Source organism: Carettochelys insculpta, chromosome 6 (genome assembly GCF_033958435.1).
Source record: "Carettochelys insculpta isolate YL-2023 chromosome 6, ASM3395843v1, whole genome shotgun sequence".
Lineage (NCBI taxonomy): Eukaryota > Metazoa > Chordata > Testudines > Carettochelyidae > Carettochelys > Carettochelys insculpta.
The window spans coordinates 95,556,463-95,572,458 of record NC_134142.1 but is presented as its reverse complement, the minus strand read 5'-3'; the positions used below and the strand labels follow the sequence as shown (position 1 = coordinate 95,572,458).

The window sequence follows — 15,996 nt, the reverse complement described above, 5'->3', positions numbered from 1 at the left end:
TTTACAGACATTTAATTCTTTGGAACTGCACATGTATAAAGAGGGTCTAGTAAGTATTTGAAGAGTAAACACACCACTGGGAAAAGGAATTGTTTAAAGGGACCAATGCTGGGATAAAACCTGGGAGTAAAAGAAAGAAAAGTGTAGGTTGAATATCAAATAATTTGAATACCATAATTTCCCACAGTCTCCACCAGGAAGTGGTTAAGATCTAGTGCTTTAGTTACTTAAAATGGACAGCACTTGAGAATACAGTTCAGGGACCAAGCCTCCACTAGCAGGATGACTTAATAGGGTTCTTCCAGCTATAATTTCTGATTCCATGATATTGTCTTTGGAGCTTATAAGCAAAGAGACAAAAACTCCACAAAATTAAACTGCTGAGCAGCAACTAGAGAATGGAAATCAAATCATGGAAAAGTATTTTCTTCTTTGTAAGCATTAGCATTAATCACATGCAAAAGTAAAGTATAACTTAATTTGATTCTCTCTGCCTTCCAGACATAGGTCAAAATGAATCAATGCAGGAAGAGTGATTTATCTGATAGCTGGGGAAAGAATCAAATAAAAACTGTAGCTATAGTTAGTAAAGATAAACTGACCCAAAAGAAAGATGCAAAACCACATTTGGGTATTTGTTTCTTCTAAATTCCTAATAAATTGAAATCTGTGTGCTAGCAGCTTCCTAACAGTTTGATTGGAAGGTAGCTACAATTAGAAAGATACCAAAACTATTCAATACTATTACCAATTGTTTTGTTTGATTATTTATCATTTTGCAAGCCAGTAATGTTAGCCAGGCTTCTAGATTTTAGGAACGGTTAATATACTTTTATTCATACCAGGAAAAAAAGCACCAACAATGTGGCTAATGGAAAAATCCATTAACGGCACCTTGAACAAAGGGACAATAATAAATAATGTGAGTGGTGTGTTTAAAGAACAATACACTTTGGAACCTGTTGCCCTAATTGCTATGAAGAGGCTACTGAGTGCATATAGGCCACTCAACTATTCATCTCAGTAGCAGATCCTGATAAGATACCCACTGAAGGAATTATGTCTGGACTATGTCAAATAAGGGTGTTAGTATTTAACTGTGTTCTGTAAGCCATGAAAGGTCAAACTGGACAAAACAGAGTCTAATGAAGCTGCTAGTATCTGGGGGTGAGGAGAGACAAAGCCTTTCAAATTAGCAGCTGAGTTGTGTGATGTGATGCAAGTGTGATAATGGGCCCAGCCATGCTGTGCCCCCCACCACAGAGTTACAGCCAAAGTGAGCTCAGCCATTGATTTCACAGGGAGCAGGATCGAGTCCTATGCTGTGTGAGAAGTGAAAAATTCCAGCTTATGTACCAATGAAAACGACTCAAGAGTTCTGCCACAAGCTATGAAAATAAAGGAAAACCCTAGCTGTACCACTGCTGATGTTTTTCAGACAGCAGTCCAGCCATATCAGCCTCCATAATTTTGTTCAATGACTAGATTTAAATCAAACATGTAAAATAAATCCAAAAAGGTGTTAAAAAAGTCAACAAAACGGCTAATTCACAGGCATTCTGGCCTGCTCTTTTTGATGCATACAATAGAACATTTTCATTTTGCTTGAATTAAATCCCATCTTGAATTAATAGATAAATCAGGAATTTAAACCGGACCTGTACTGTTCACCATATTCATGAATGATTGAGAAAATGGATGAAATAAGGTGACAGTTGAAATCCAATATTGGCAAGTGCAAAATAATGCATCTTGGAAATGGTTTCAGTTATACATACGAAATGAGGGGGTTTACATTAGCTGTTATCCCTCAAGAAAAATTCTGGAGTCATTGTGAGCAGATCTCAATGACTTGCTGTTTGCTGAGGCAATCCAAAAGCAAACAGACAATGTTAAGAGCCATTAGGAAAGGGATAGGTAATCAAATAGAAAACATCACAGTGCTGTTATATAAATCCACGGTACATCCACACCTTGAATATTACACCCAGTTTGGGTTGACCCATCTCCAAAGAAGCACTGAAAGGTGCAAAGAAGAAGAACAAAATTGATTAGTTACATGGAAGAGTTTCCCTACACAGAGAGATGTCGGGGGGGGGGGACGACGACAAGTTTGAGTATTCTGCTTAGAAAAGAGATGACTAAACAGTAATATGATAGACGTATATAAAATTACAAAACAGTGCAAAGAATGATCAGGGAAGTATAATTTACTCTTTCACAAATTGACAGCTGATTTAAAAAAAACACAAGTAGTACTTCTTCACAAAACGAAAGTCAGTCAGTCAGTCTGGGGAACTCACTGCCAAGGAGTACTGTGAAACCCAGAAGTAGAGGTTGAACCTCTCCAGTCTTGCACATCTTAGGGCCTAAGCAGTGCCCACTGAGAAAATTTGCTGAAATCTGGGAGGTCAATATCATCTAGCAGCATTGCCAACACTTCCATTGCTACTGGGTTCTTGGAAGACACTGGGGGTAAATTAGAGCTAAACAACAACAGCACAGAACACTGAAAGTCAGGACTAGTGGCTAAAAATAAACTTTATGGGGCCACAGGAAACTTGGCCACACTCATGATATGTGGATATCAGGCTAAGATTATGCCAGACTATGGATGTTGCCGGAAAAGAGAGCACCGAATAGAGAGGTTCAGCATTCATAACTAGGTTCAAAAAAGAACAAGGTAAGTTCATTCAGGGTCCATCCACAGCTTGTGCCATTACATTCCATATTCTTTTTGAAAATTTGCTCGTTATATATGACATAACAGAGGATGCAGGATGGCTCAAGTATCACCACATTCAGTAAATCATTAGAACGGTTATTACCTAAATTATTATTAGATTATTACCTAAACTGCATGCATCATTGTTGCACCTGAAGTGTTAGCAGTGGACATTGTCCAAAGTAGTAGAGTTGAAATTCAGACAGTCAATATTCCTTACTTCAGATATAAAAATCTATAACATAGGGTAGAAAAAACAATCTCCCCACCCAAAGAGATGCTTGAAAATACCTGGAAACAAAAGGACTGCAGGGGAGAAGAGAGGGAACAAAACTGTTGAACCCAGGCTGAAAAACCTGGCCTGTGAAGTAATCTACCTCAAACAATAGCTAGGGAAAGGCATTATTATTTGTAATGTATTTCGTTAGTGAATCAAGCTTAGTTTGCATGCTTTGTTTTGTTTTATTTTCTCAGTAAACTCTTTACCACTTATAATTCACCTTTTGTATTGATGAACTTCTCATTTATAATATGATCTAGTTTATGTAATTTCTAACAAAGGAGTGTGCATAACCTCCTCCACATTGTAGGTGGTGATAAATTTCATGAAACCTTGGTTTGGTACCCCTTAAAGGAAGTGAGCACCAGACTGCTGGGGCAAGCCCCTGAAGCTGAATCTTTCCACAGTGACTCTCTCTCTGCAGGTAGGTGTAGCCCTGCATGCATGCTTGGCTGATAACAGCTTGTAAGACCAAGCAAAGGGGGCCCGGGACGAGCAAAATAGGCTAAGTGGCATCTTAGCACAACTGGTGATATCCCAAGGAGCACAAGTCCAACACATAGCTATTAGCCAAGATGGCCAGGGATAAAACCCTACTCTTCTGATGTCCCTAAACCTCCAAGTTTCAGAAGCTGGAAGTGGATGACAAAAGGACAATGGATCATTTGATTCTGTTCTGTTCATTCCTTCTGAAATATCTGGCAGTAGCCATTGTCAGAGATGGGATACTAGGCTACATGGACCATTGGTCTGAAACAGTAGGACTGGTCCTATGTTTGCACTTCATTCACTCTAACAATGAAATTACTACTGACCAGTTTTGTTCATAATCCATTTGACTTCCTCACCCTGAGATATTAGCAGGAATCTGCTGTTTGGCTTTCCATCAACACAAGAGAATGTCTGCATTTTTAAACCACCACTAGCCTTTTCTGGAGGAAGAGGAAGTGCGGGGGGGACAAAAAAAAAAAAACACACCACAACACTATCTAAAATCTACCCTGGTTTTATTTTACAAAAACCTGATTTCTAATCCTTGCGTTTTGGAAGTTGAGAGGGTCCTCTTTTACTCAAGACATGACTGACAAAACCATTTGTGGTGACAGGAGACACTTGCAGTTGCTGTTGATCTTCTAAAGTTTTCTACTAGCATGCAGCAACTTACACATTTCTTACACAACATAAGCAAAATTCAACTGACTTTTCAAATGATGTTCTTCTGTACTAGCCTCCAGCAGCAATAAAAATAAACATGTAAAAAAGAAATTGCAAGAGATATCCTTGATTTTAGTTCCATTTGAGACAACTCATCCCCACCAGTGCTTGGTACAGACTGATGAAGTGAGCATTTTAAGCACGGTACAGACTGATGAAGTGAGCATTTTAAGCACTTACACCAAATCATGTAACTATACCTGTTTTGCAGGCTGATTAACAGAAACAGGCTTTAAGGACTAATCGCAAGTTGAGCCCTGTTTGGGAGATTAATAGAACAACTGCACCAGAGAATACAGAAGGTTACATACTAGAATATGAATTAGGAAAGGTGAACACTGGATAGTTTGGTTGTTATTACTTATCAACTAAAAGCAAATCTTCAGAGCCAAGTCTTAGTAATTTACTTGTTCTCATGAATCACTATTCCCAGCTGAAGAGGCTTGGTTCAAATAGGCTAATCAGTAAAGCCTTAGGATACAGCTGAGTTTTGGGAGCAAGCTAGGCTGAAGTACCAATTTTATTATTTGGTTACAAATCAAATCAAACCAAACTAGGTAGTAAATTTGGACTGTATACAAGGTGCACCCAAATGCAGTTGCTCACTGCTATAACACAGATGTATTGCTCTGTTCTATTTAATTTAAACAAAAATGCAGCAAATAAATTTAACACCAAATGTAATGATTCAGGTGAATAAGGAAAACAAAAGCTTGCGGCTGGTTAGGATCCCAGTCAGTGGCAGCACGCGGCAAACCTTACACTGCACATATCAGAGATGTAAAATGTGTGTGAGAAAACCTCACGTCACTTATGTAAATGGCAAAACTCCCTTTGACTTGAACAGGGCCAGGGACTTCCCCCTTTCTCTTTTATTCATTTAGGCACAGAAAGATTAAATCATTTGCAGTGAAGTATATTGTATGGATTCATATTTGTGCTTTTTTGCTATTCTTACATTTTCCAACTCCTTCCACAAGCCTAAACCGTTTTTATATTTAAGCATAAGAAAATATCACAAAATATCTTTCATAAACTTTATATAGCTGGATGGAAAAGCAAAGCATACTGAATGAGGTGGTGAGCTTGGGAAAGAGAATTTGTTCTCCAGAATGAATGGGTTCTCTCATTAAAATGAATTCTAGGGTTATATGTGCAACCAGCAGAGGGAGACAAAAACTGCTCTGAACCTAAAATATAATGGCACACATGCATAATTCTGGTCTACCGTACAGCAGGGCAAACCATAGAACTAGAATTTTTAAGTTAGAAAACATTTTGCCAACCTGTGGTTCAGAATATCCGATCTATACCAAGCAACCTTGGATGGAATACCAAGAAAGGAGGTAAAAAAAATGCCTTCTGACTTTTTCTCTTATGTGACCAAATGTCTCTGGTTGGAAACAAGAGCTACTAATACCTGTGCCAGGAAACAGAGAACAAAGGTCCCTTGCTCCTGGCCTTACATAAATCCTGAATTTGAAGAGATGCATAGCCCAATGCAACAAATCTCTCTCTCAAAATGACAGCAAGGATAAACACCAGCTAAAGTGGATAGGTGGACATAGGTGTGCCCAAGTTTCCCGTGGTCCTATAAAGTTTGTTTACTGCCACCAGACCTGGCTCTCAGTGTTCTGTTATTTAGCTGTAAGTTACCCCTAAACGTCTTCTAAGAGCCTAGCAAACAGTGGTAGTGTTGATAATGTGCTAGACAATATGGACTTCTTGTGGTCCAGCAAATTCTCTCATTTGGTACAGGGCCCAAGAATGCCAGACTACTGAGGTTCCACCTATACTGCATGCAAGTACCACACCGGCCCATGTTCTGCTGTAGCACTCAACCAGAAAAGGACAGCTGCCAAGTGAAGAAAAAGCATTTACACACACAGCTTGTGTTTTTTAAGTGCAACTTTAATCTCCTAATGACTTTGTTCTTGATCACTCATACATTTATGAACAGCAGTCTTCTTTAATCAACCTCTTCAGCACCACATCTGATGCACATTCTGCCTCCACTAATAACTGTGTCTCACCTACTGTGTGTCATGAAGATGTTTAAGGAATCTGAGATATAAGACATGTTACTGTTTTGTTTGGTTGACCATTCCCTGAACACTCAGAGCAGTCAAGAGATTCGTAATTCGTCCAAACCCTATTTCCACACCAGCACGAACAGAGAAGGGCATGGAACGTTAATTGTTTTTCATTTCAGCAACGTCATCTGCAATCAGACATGGTTTGTAAATTACACTAGTACAGAATTCTCAGCAAGTATTTACTACTCCTTAGACCACATTCCCTCCGAGATCAAGTCTTAGGCCACAGTTAACACTAGCGAGTTTTGTTGACAAAACAGATGGAATGTACATATACACACACACAAAATACATTTTGTTGACAGTCTGGGGGGGACTTCTCTAGACGGACAGGGCAACCAGAACAATGGGCAACCTTGTCCTGTGCTTCTGGGTGCCTGTTTTGTCTAGAGAGCAGCCAGGCAGTCCAGCCACTCTGTCGGAGCCAAACACTCTTCCGATTGGCTTTTGTGTGTGGCTGCACTCTGTCGACGGATGTTTTGTCAAGAAATCTCTTCCAATAATGACTTCTGTTGACAGAGCACTGTAGTGTAACTGTAGCCTTAATGTTAACTGAGTAAGGACAACATGACTTGGGCCAGTGTTTTTAGAGGTAGTGCTTTCTGAAAATGGTTAGTTTGCTGTGGAGCTGGAGTCTTACTTAAAGCTGTTCGGAGACGATTCATTTTAAAATGAACTGCAACACAGTCTTTATTAATTTTTGTTGTTAAAAAATGGAGATTAAGTTAGAATTGAATCTTATCTCAGGAAAACTGAACAAAAATTAGTGGCATTCCCAAAAAGATCCAAACAGCCACCTTGAAATTCTAGATCTGGGGGAACATATTCTTCAATCTTATGATGAGAGTGCTGAAGGACAAATACCAAGAAAAAGGAAATAGGAGCTTTTGCCTTTAAACACAGCCATGCATCTATTTCCCCCCCCCCTCCCCCACACACACACTTACGTCTTTGCCAATAGTTTGCTCAACTGCTGACTTGTACTGAATACATGCCGGAATTCCTGAAAGACCACGCAGCATCAATATTTTTCAATCTCCCTTTACATTCCCGAGTGCTAATAGCAAGAAGGAACTTTATTGCTGAGCACAGCAATTTGTTCCCTTTTCACTTTTTTTTTTTTTTTTTTTTTTTAGGACCCAAGTTAATTACCAAGTAAGACTATGAAAATAAAAACAAATGAGAAGCATTCTATCCATCAGTATATCTGAATCCTATCATACGAGTTGCCAATTGGTTTTCTGATCCTCACACTCAAATGTCTGCTGTTAATTTGCTTGCTGTTTCAAGAACTTGAAGACTGTCAGCAAAATCCACGATGCATTACAAAACTTATAATTGGAAAAAAAATCTGATACTTTTTGACAGGGTAAACACAAAGTATTAAAGCACTGATCAGAACACGGAAGCTGTAACAACCCGGAAACTATTTATACTAAAACATAATATTAAATGCAGTGGAGAAATACACATGCTCAGTTTCAACTCTTTTTGGGTAATATTATTGCTAACTGATTGCGTAGACTTTGCAATTTTACACCAGATTTAACACATTCACAGGCAGGAGAGAGAGAAATGGGTGGCGTGTGTGCGGATGTATTTTAAAAGAGATGACTGAACTATACGGTACTTTTCAAACCCTCTTGGCATTTTGAAGGTCACATTATCTATGTCAATTAAAATTTTGCTTGTAAAATTCAGCCACTTCCTCCAGCACTGCTAAAAAAAGCAAATGGAAGCCTTTGTCTCAGAGGTGAGCTGTAAGTGAGCATTTTTCCCCCTGACCTCTAGATCACCCTACAGATCAAATTCCTGGACGTAGCAAAAGCCTACTAGCATTCATTAGAAGAAACTGGGAAGCCAGCTTTGTGTTTCTGTTCTAGAGACTTGAGCAAACTACAACTTGACAAAAGGTCCAGGATATTGCTGAACAATGCAGCTGTTCCTGTTGGGAGGAGAAAGGATTTTCCCAGCTCAGATGCTGGTGATCCATAACAAAATAGACGTACATTCTGTACTCTGAAGTGGACATCTTCATAGCTGAGGCCTATGACTATGAAAATTAAGGAATAAAAATAAGAATTTTAAGAGTGAAATCATTAAATATTTCATTGTTCAATGAGATTGATCAATTGATTCTGGCTCTTCTTCAGCTATCCCTTGATGCGAGAACGATGATTGCCAAGGAGGTTCCTTGGTGAATTTTTAGGTGATTGAGGGGCTCAATTTGCATCCTGTAGATTTTCATACAGAAGTGAAGTGTGTGATCCTGGAGGAGAGACAACAGTTGTTGGCTGGTATGCTGTGTGTGCCCCTTCCTTCCTCCTTTGCCACTTGTCTGCTCTCCTCAAAGTGATCTATGGCTTGGTGAATTGTGTGGCACCACTATGCTTCTGTTCTATGCTGAGTCCTTTTAGTGATGCCTCTCTTTGAAGGTGTACTTTCAGCAGGTCTTTGAAGCATTCACTGCCCTCCACAAGCCATTCTTCCCTGATTTAACTAAGAGAAGATTACATGCTTCAGGAAGCGAGTTTCAGGCCTATGCACATCGCGGCCAGCCCAGCAGATTTGGCTTTTCATGACGTGTTCTTTTCAGCTGATGATGGCCTCAGAGACAATGCTGATGCTAGTGCATCTGTTTTCTCAGTTGATCCTCCTGAGCACTGCTAGAACCACTCCAGCTGCTTGAGACATCAGCTCTTTAGGTTACCTGGTCTCATACCTACAAAGAAGACCAAGATGTCTGTGCCTGTTTCCAGATCCCTATAATTGAATATTCATTTGAATAGTCTTCCAAAGGACATGCTAGCGCACCAGATCCTGCATTTGACTTCAGCGTCAATGCTCACTGTTTAGGAGAGCAACTACCAAGGTATGCAAAGTGGTCCACATTTTCCAGGGGTCCTCCACTGATGGTGATTTGTGGAGTATGAAGGGTAGTTTGTGCAGGTGAGGGCTGGTAGAATACCTCGATTTTCCTGATGTTGGGGGTGGGGGGGAGATAGAGAGAGAAACAACTCCCTCCCCCCAGGGGAGGAAGGCATGCACAAAAAAGGCTTAGGGTACAGGTCAGCCTCTGTGTGTATGCAAGCATGATGCAGTCATCCTCATGCTCTCTCTTTGTTACTTTTCATCATGCTGAAACAGTGATGCTAGTTCTTTATACTTTGTTTGGAGATACTGGAGATTGAGGAATTGACCATCCTTATTACAGTCACTCCTGATTTGGAGTCTTATTATTTTGTACTGACTAGTTATTAACACCTAAATACATACTCCTGAAACTGGCAATATTCCTGTTGAAATCACTAGGTGTTTTGCCTGCATAAGGAACTGTACAATCAGATACTTCTTCATGAACTGTATCAGGTCCAGAGGGCAAAGACAGAAAAAATGAAAGGAGGGCACAGATTGTAAACATAGAATGTTATTAGCTACAGACTAAATGGAAAACCTTCACCCATGTTATTTCTTCAAGTTGCATCAACCAATCTCCTACTCAGAATGTGAAAATGGCAGTTACACCCCCCCAGACTCTGAAAGCAGCTAATGCCATTTAATAGCCCCAAACCCATCAGGCTAAATTCAAATTTTCTGCACCTCAGAGACTGCTGATATGCTCTACTGCACTCTCCAATTGCAAATACACATGAATGCTCCTGTGTGTTGTAAGTTATTTTCTCCATACAAATTCTACTAAATTGTAAGTTAGGAGGCACTACTTGAATCCTCTTAGGTCTTTAGAAAGCTTTCAGATGTACCATGAGTAATAACATGTAATGAATATGGACTGATACGCCTTTCCCACAGCTACATTGAGCTGGCAATTTACATTTTATAAATAGACAGATGAGTTATAGCCAGTTTTCCCACTCTGATGGCAATTACTTCTTAGAAGCCTCTGACAGGCTGAAAACCCTCAGAATTGCAGATGCTATTCATAGTTTGATTCCTCCTCTTAAATTAAAACCACTAGCTGTATCAGCAAACATGGATTTCTCCCCCTCTGGAAATATCATCCAACTGCATATAAATCGAACTTTCCAATGTGGTTCAATTTAGGGTTGGAGTGTCTTTTGGTTTAATGCACTTGTGTTCCTGTGTTCTGCCTCTGAGACAGACTCGAGCGTGTGTATTTTTACATATGCAAATAAAAACCCTAATTGAGGTAAGCAGACATATAAAAAATCCCCAGAGGTTCTCTCCTTTTGGGGTAATCTGTATTTGAAAATTGATGATGGCAGCTCAGGGTAACCGTGCATGTGGGTTGGGCGGGGAGGGAAATGTGGTATACCAGAAGAGCTAAAACGCTCTTTGTCTAACATTAAGGAGCAGTCTCCTCTCTGAAATTTTGAGCTAACTGTTCTGCAGCTGATGCAACTTTTTCCTCCTCTGAAGAAGCCACACAAAATGCAGACGTTTAATTGGATTTCATGCTTTCCCAGTAGCTGACGCAAGAGGAGGGGATGAAAGCTGCCATTTCAGCATCAGCAGTCAGCATCCTCCAAACTAAGATAAGTAGACTCCCTAAGAGCTACAAGAATGTAAAATAGTTCTCATCTCAATTTCCCCATTCCCACTTGCCCTAAACACACATTTACCACAATTCATCGCTGTTTGACACAAATTACAAACTTTGTTCAAGAGAGATCAGAGAGAGACATATCCTAGGATGAATGGAGCTGAACTTTCCTTTCCCGGAATGGGTCCATTGCCCTGCAGTCATTTTGCACTGGGAAACCTAGGGCCAATGGATTAAGAAGTCAGGTCATTATGAAATGAAATTACCAGTAAGTGTTCAGTGGCTTGTGCAGCAGGGAGAAGTGTATCTATACTAGGGATGTTAAAGTTCAACTGATTAACTGAGCGGGGGGCAGGGTTTGTTGCTCCAGTCCCACAGGGCCAATGCATGTGATGGCACTCCAGCTGGGCCAGAGTAGGCCTGTCTGCAGTGGCTCTTGGGAGGAGTGTGGGGCTGGGGCGCCCTCTCAGGTGGCATGCTGGGACCAGAGCTGCTTCAGGCTCCCTCCCTCCCTCCTGCCCCCCTGGGATTTTACATCCCTAATATATACCCTTCACAGCCTCTGATTAGAAGAATCTTTTTTCCATGATCAGTCACTGCTTAGTAAACATAAGAAGCTTCCTATCTTTACACATACAATCTGCAAAATGTATACGTTTCTGGATTCAGTTGGAAAAAACAAGCCACAGAACACAATTTTGGGTTTAGGGACCAAAGGGAAAAAAATCTAACATCTATACACACATGCTGGGAGCGTATTACAGGTTGAAACTCAAAACCGGCCCTCTCTCTGGCAACGTCTGTCATCCGACAGGACCACAGATGTTCCTGGACCAGACACACCAGAGTGGGAATTTAGTATGAAGAGCCTGGCTGCCTTGGGCAGGGGAGCCAATATGGGTTTGTCCCCCTGGCCAGAAGCACAGCCAGCTGGAGTCAGCCTCCATGGGGTCAGGGCTGCACCCAGCGCCTGTAGAGCTGAGGATGTGCCGACAGCCTGGCTGGGGATGCACCAGACACCCATGGGGCTGGGACTCTGCTGGTCTCTGTGGGACCAGGGTCAGACCTAGCAGGCCGGCTGGGGCCAGAGCTGCTCTCTCCAGGGCAGGACTGCACCAGCAGCCTAGCCCAGGCCAACACCCAGCCACCAGCTTTAGGGGCCATGCCAGCAGCCCAGTTGGGGCTGAGCCAGCACTATATGGCCTTAGCCGTGGCTGCATCAGGAGCTGGCATCCACTGGGCCTGAGCTGTGTCTGGAAGGCTGGAGCGATCTCCATGGCCAGTAGCCCAATGGGGTCAGATCGATGTCAGCCTAGCAGGGGCCAAGGTCCAGGAAGAAGGTAATTGGACTCTGGGGCTGGAGTTGGGTAGGGGTGGGAGGGAGGTGGAGGAGAACCCAGCAGCAGACTGGGTGGCTGGAGCAGGGGACATCCCTTCATCCAGCAAATTCCCTCATCCCGAGGATGCTGGACAAGGGAGATGTAACATGTATAAACTGCCCTCTATTGTAAGACACCATGTCACATGCTCCACAAGACAACCTTCCTCAGACCCTGTAGTTCACACATTCTCCCCTCTGGTCTCTCCAGGGGCAATAATCTCAACCTTGTTTAAATTAAAAACCCAGCTACAGTAATAGGAAAAGATGTATGGAAACATCAGAGGTTTTCTGAAAATTGCCAAGTTTCTTGTCTAGAGTTCACAATCGACGAAGTAAGCTTTTCACCATCATAATCTTAGCAGCTAGCATTCCAGAGAGCTCACAAGACTAAGCCTTCCAGCGACAGCAATATTACATTACCGGGGCCTCTGTGCGCCCTGGAATCCGTCAGTGAACTAGGCATGGTTAAAAGAAAAAAATTTTTTTTCTTCTTTTTTTTGCCTGAATTAAGATTTCTACCAATTATCTAACAGTTTTTGAAAAAAGGAACTGTGTAGTGACAATTTGATTTAACACTAGAAGCTAAAGGCCTCTGACTTTTAAATAAGGGAAGTCAATAACCAAGCACAAGAAGCTTTAAAAAAAAAAATCTTCTATCATGTATGTCTATGAAGTTTTTCCTTTCCACCTGGGTTGCTTGTAGCCAGTCCTGCTGCATAGGGACTCTACAAGGGACACGGTCAGAAATTTCACCACCAGGGAGTGACTGAGCAAGTATGCTGTGTATAAACTGTTCAGTAGCAGTGTGAAGGTGAGAGCTTCTCAAAATGTACGTATAAAAAACTGTAGAAGTGCAAATATGGCAGTCCCATCCTTCAGTGGAAAAAAACCCCCATCTCTCATTTAAAGTGACTCTGGTATCACAGAGTTACAGAACAGACATATTAAGCTCATACTAGAGAATGCACAGTAATAAATAATCAGCTAAATCAACAGGAATAACCATTATCATTCCCATATATTTAACATCACAGAGACAATTTTGGGGAACAGGCATACCAGTTTTCCTTACTGTGCTAATGGAATTCAAACAGTACCAAGATCCTACATTTAAATAAGCTGGGCAACGAGACATGACAACGTATGAAAAAACAGCAGTCAGATAAAGGCAGCTGACATTTTTAAAATTTAGTTTAAGGCATCTTCAGCTCACAACTGTAGACCACTTTAGTCTACCTCTTCATGAGTTTGTTCAGCACAGGGACTGAAATCTGCTCTCACTCTCAGGTCATAAGTCATGTAGCACTTTAAAGACTAACACACTTTATTAGGTGATGAGCTTTTGTGGGTCTGCCCCACAAAAGCTCATCACCTAATAAATTATTTTTAGTCTTTAAAATGCTACATGACTGCTGGTTTGTTTTACTCTACGGTCAGTCAAACATGACTTTGGTAGCAATGAAGTTCCAGGATGTCACTAACATCATATTTACGTCCTAATTATCACAATTTTGAGGAGGTCAGTTTTTTAGTATTCTTCAGGAGCAAGGTTAAAAAAAAAAAAAAAAAGAACTGCCTTGTTCCTTGTGGCTGTAAAATAGTACCAAACTCATCTAAGATTTTACCAGTGTAAATGACTGCAAAACACACAATTCATTGCAATTACTCAGACACAAAGGAGAGCAGAATTTGTCCGCAAGATTCCACTAACCAAACAGGCAAATGGATAGCGATCACAGCTCTTCTTAACCTCACTCACACAAACAAATGAATAATGGTGATCCTGCTGCATAAAATCTTCACCACTGTAATTAAAACAACACTGTTTTCACAGCTACTCATAAGTGCAAGGGTTAATTAGATATAACATGACTCAGCACAACAAAGCAGGACTTGTTGCATCTTCAGTGGCAGTAAGTCTTGCTGTGGTTCACATAAGCATAAGCACAAAAAGTTTAAATGGAGACTTACCATGGGGCACCGTATATCCGGAATCCTTTAACTGTTACCTCTGAATCTTGCAAGTAAATACTGTTTGTCAGCAGTGATTGAACATTGTCAAAGTCCTCTGGTTTCAATTTGGACACAGAGGGAAAGCGGTAGTAATCCTGTTTAACAAGATCTGCCATGAATTCTTTATCAAATGTCAGTTCATGATTCCCAGCAATCACTATTTTATATTCATATGGCAGGCTTCCTGAAAGAACAAAAACAGCACTTAATTAGCACATTGGCTTCCCACAGCAGCATAGTCGGCAAAATAAGTAGATAAAGAATACTGATAGAATGAAATACACAGGATCCATGTGTATCTCCATGGGCAGCGAACGTTCTTAATGCTGCTGCTTTTTCTTTGAATGTAATTTTGTTAAATGTAATGTCACACAAAGAAGCATCATAACCAAAGGCATGTACTGCAAAATGAAAAACAAACAAGCTGGCAGGCATGCAGCCAGATCCTCAGCTGGTGTGTGTGTATCAGCTCAGCTCCACTGGCTTGAATGGAGATACCACAGCTGAAGATCTGGCACAGGACATGGGACTGGTTAGAAGGCAGCAGTCCTGGACTCCAATCTAGTATCCAGCAAGACAACGAATAAATGTTTGTAAAGCACTCAAAGAAAAGGCTATATATTGTGTATGAATTAGGTTTGATTCCTTATAAAAAGGTACATTTTACAAGAGTTGAGGATCTCAAAGTACCCACTAAACAATTTTACTCAAGCACTTTACATATATTTTACGCAGTACCAGTATACTTATGATGAACTCACTTAATTATTCCTATTTGTTATGGTAGTGCCTAACTGAGATTGGGAATGCACCCTAGGGCAGATGCTGCATAAGAAATAGATGTTACCCCAAAGGGGCATACAAGTTAAATGGGAAAGATAGAGAAAGGGTGGAGGGAAGGATCACTGTTCCTCGGTTCACATCTGTAAAATGGGGATAACAGTATTTCCAAAAGGACCTAATCTAAAATCCCCTGAAGTCAATGGGACTGCCCCATGTGGATAGATTTATTTGAGGGCTCAGTATCACCTACTGGCATGAGATTTAAAAATGAAAAAACAACCACTCCCCATATGTTGAAATTAAAGACAGTTATTTCAATGCCTTAATAATATTGGAGTTCTTTTAAAAAAAATCTGTTCCAAAACAGCTTGCCACAAGTCACACAGCTGGGACTTGGCCTCTGATATTCTCAGTCCAAATGCAACGCCATAACCAAAAGCTTGTCTTTCTTCTCTTACACAAAGTCATTTAGCTTAATGCATGTTCCCAGTGTTCACTTAAAAAGGAAATGATTTCACACACGTGATAGTTTCCTCATAAATACAACAGATCAAATAGACCAATAGGTAGCCACCTTTTCTTACAGTTCTTGGCCCTGCTTGGCTGAGCAAGCTGTGAAGGAAAAAACCCTAATATTTTATATTTATGAATACGGAGGATACCACAGCCAAGTCTAGTCCAAAGGTGTAGTCTACACTACATCCTCACACACTCACCCCATCTGATCTTGAAGATTTGTAACTTCAGATACATAAACAGCTTAGCTGAAGTTGACATACTTACCATGTCGTCTTCCGTATAGTAAGATTGGCAGGAACTGCTCTCCCGTTGACTCCTGCTAGTCTTCTCATTGTGGAGGAGTACTGGAGTCGACGGGAGAGTGCTATGAGGTCCATTAACAGACCTGACAAATCAACCACCAGTGGATCGATCACTGCAACATCAATCCACCGTATAGTGGAGACAAGCTCTAAAAGTGAA

At 40.9% G+C, this 15,996-nt stretch overlaps 1 protein-coding gene across 3 annotated transcripts in view; it reads right to left on the bottom strand.

Annotated features, from left to right (window-relative positions):
* Positions 1–15,996, bottom strand: part of MPPED2 (metallophosphoesterase domain containing 2) — a 129,879-nt gene that overhangs the window by 39,980 nt on the left and 73,903 nt on the right. For all 3 annotated transcript variants that reach the window (XM_074998985.1, XM_074998987.1, XM_074998986.1), the window contains exon 4: positions 14,191–14,416. In XM_074998985.1, the coding sequence (XP_074855086.1) occupies positions 14,191–14,416 (226 nt within the window). The remainder of the gene's footprint in view (positions 1–14,190; positions 14,417–15,996) is intronic.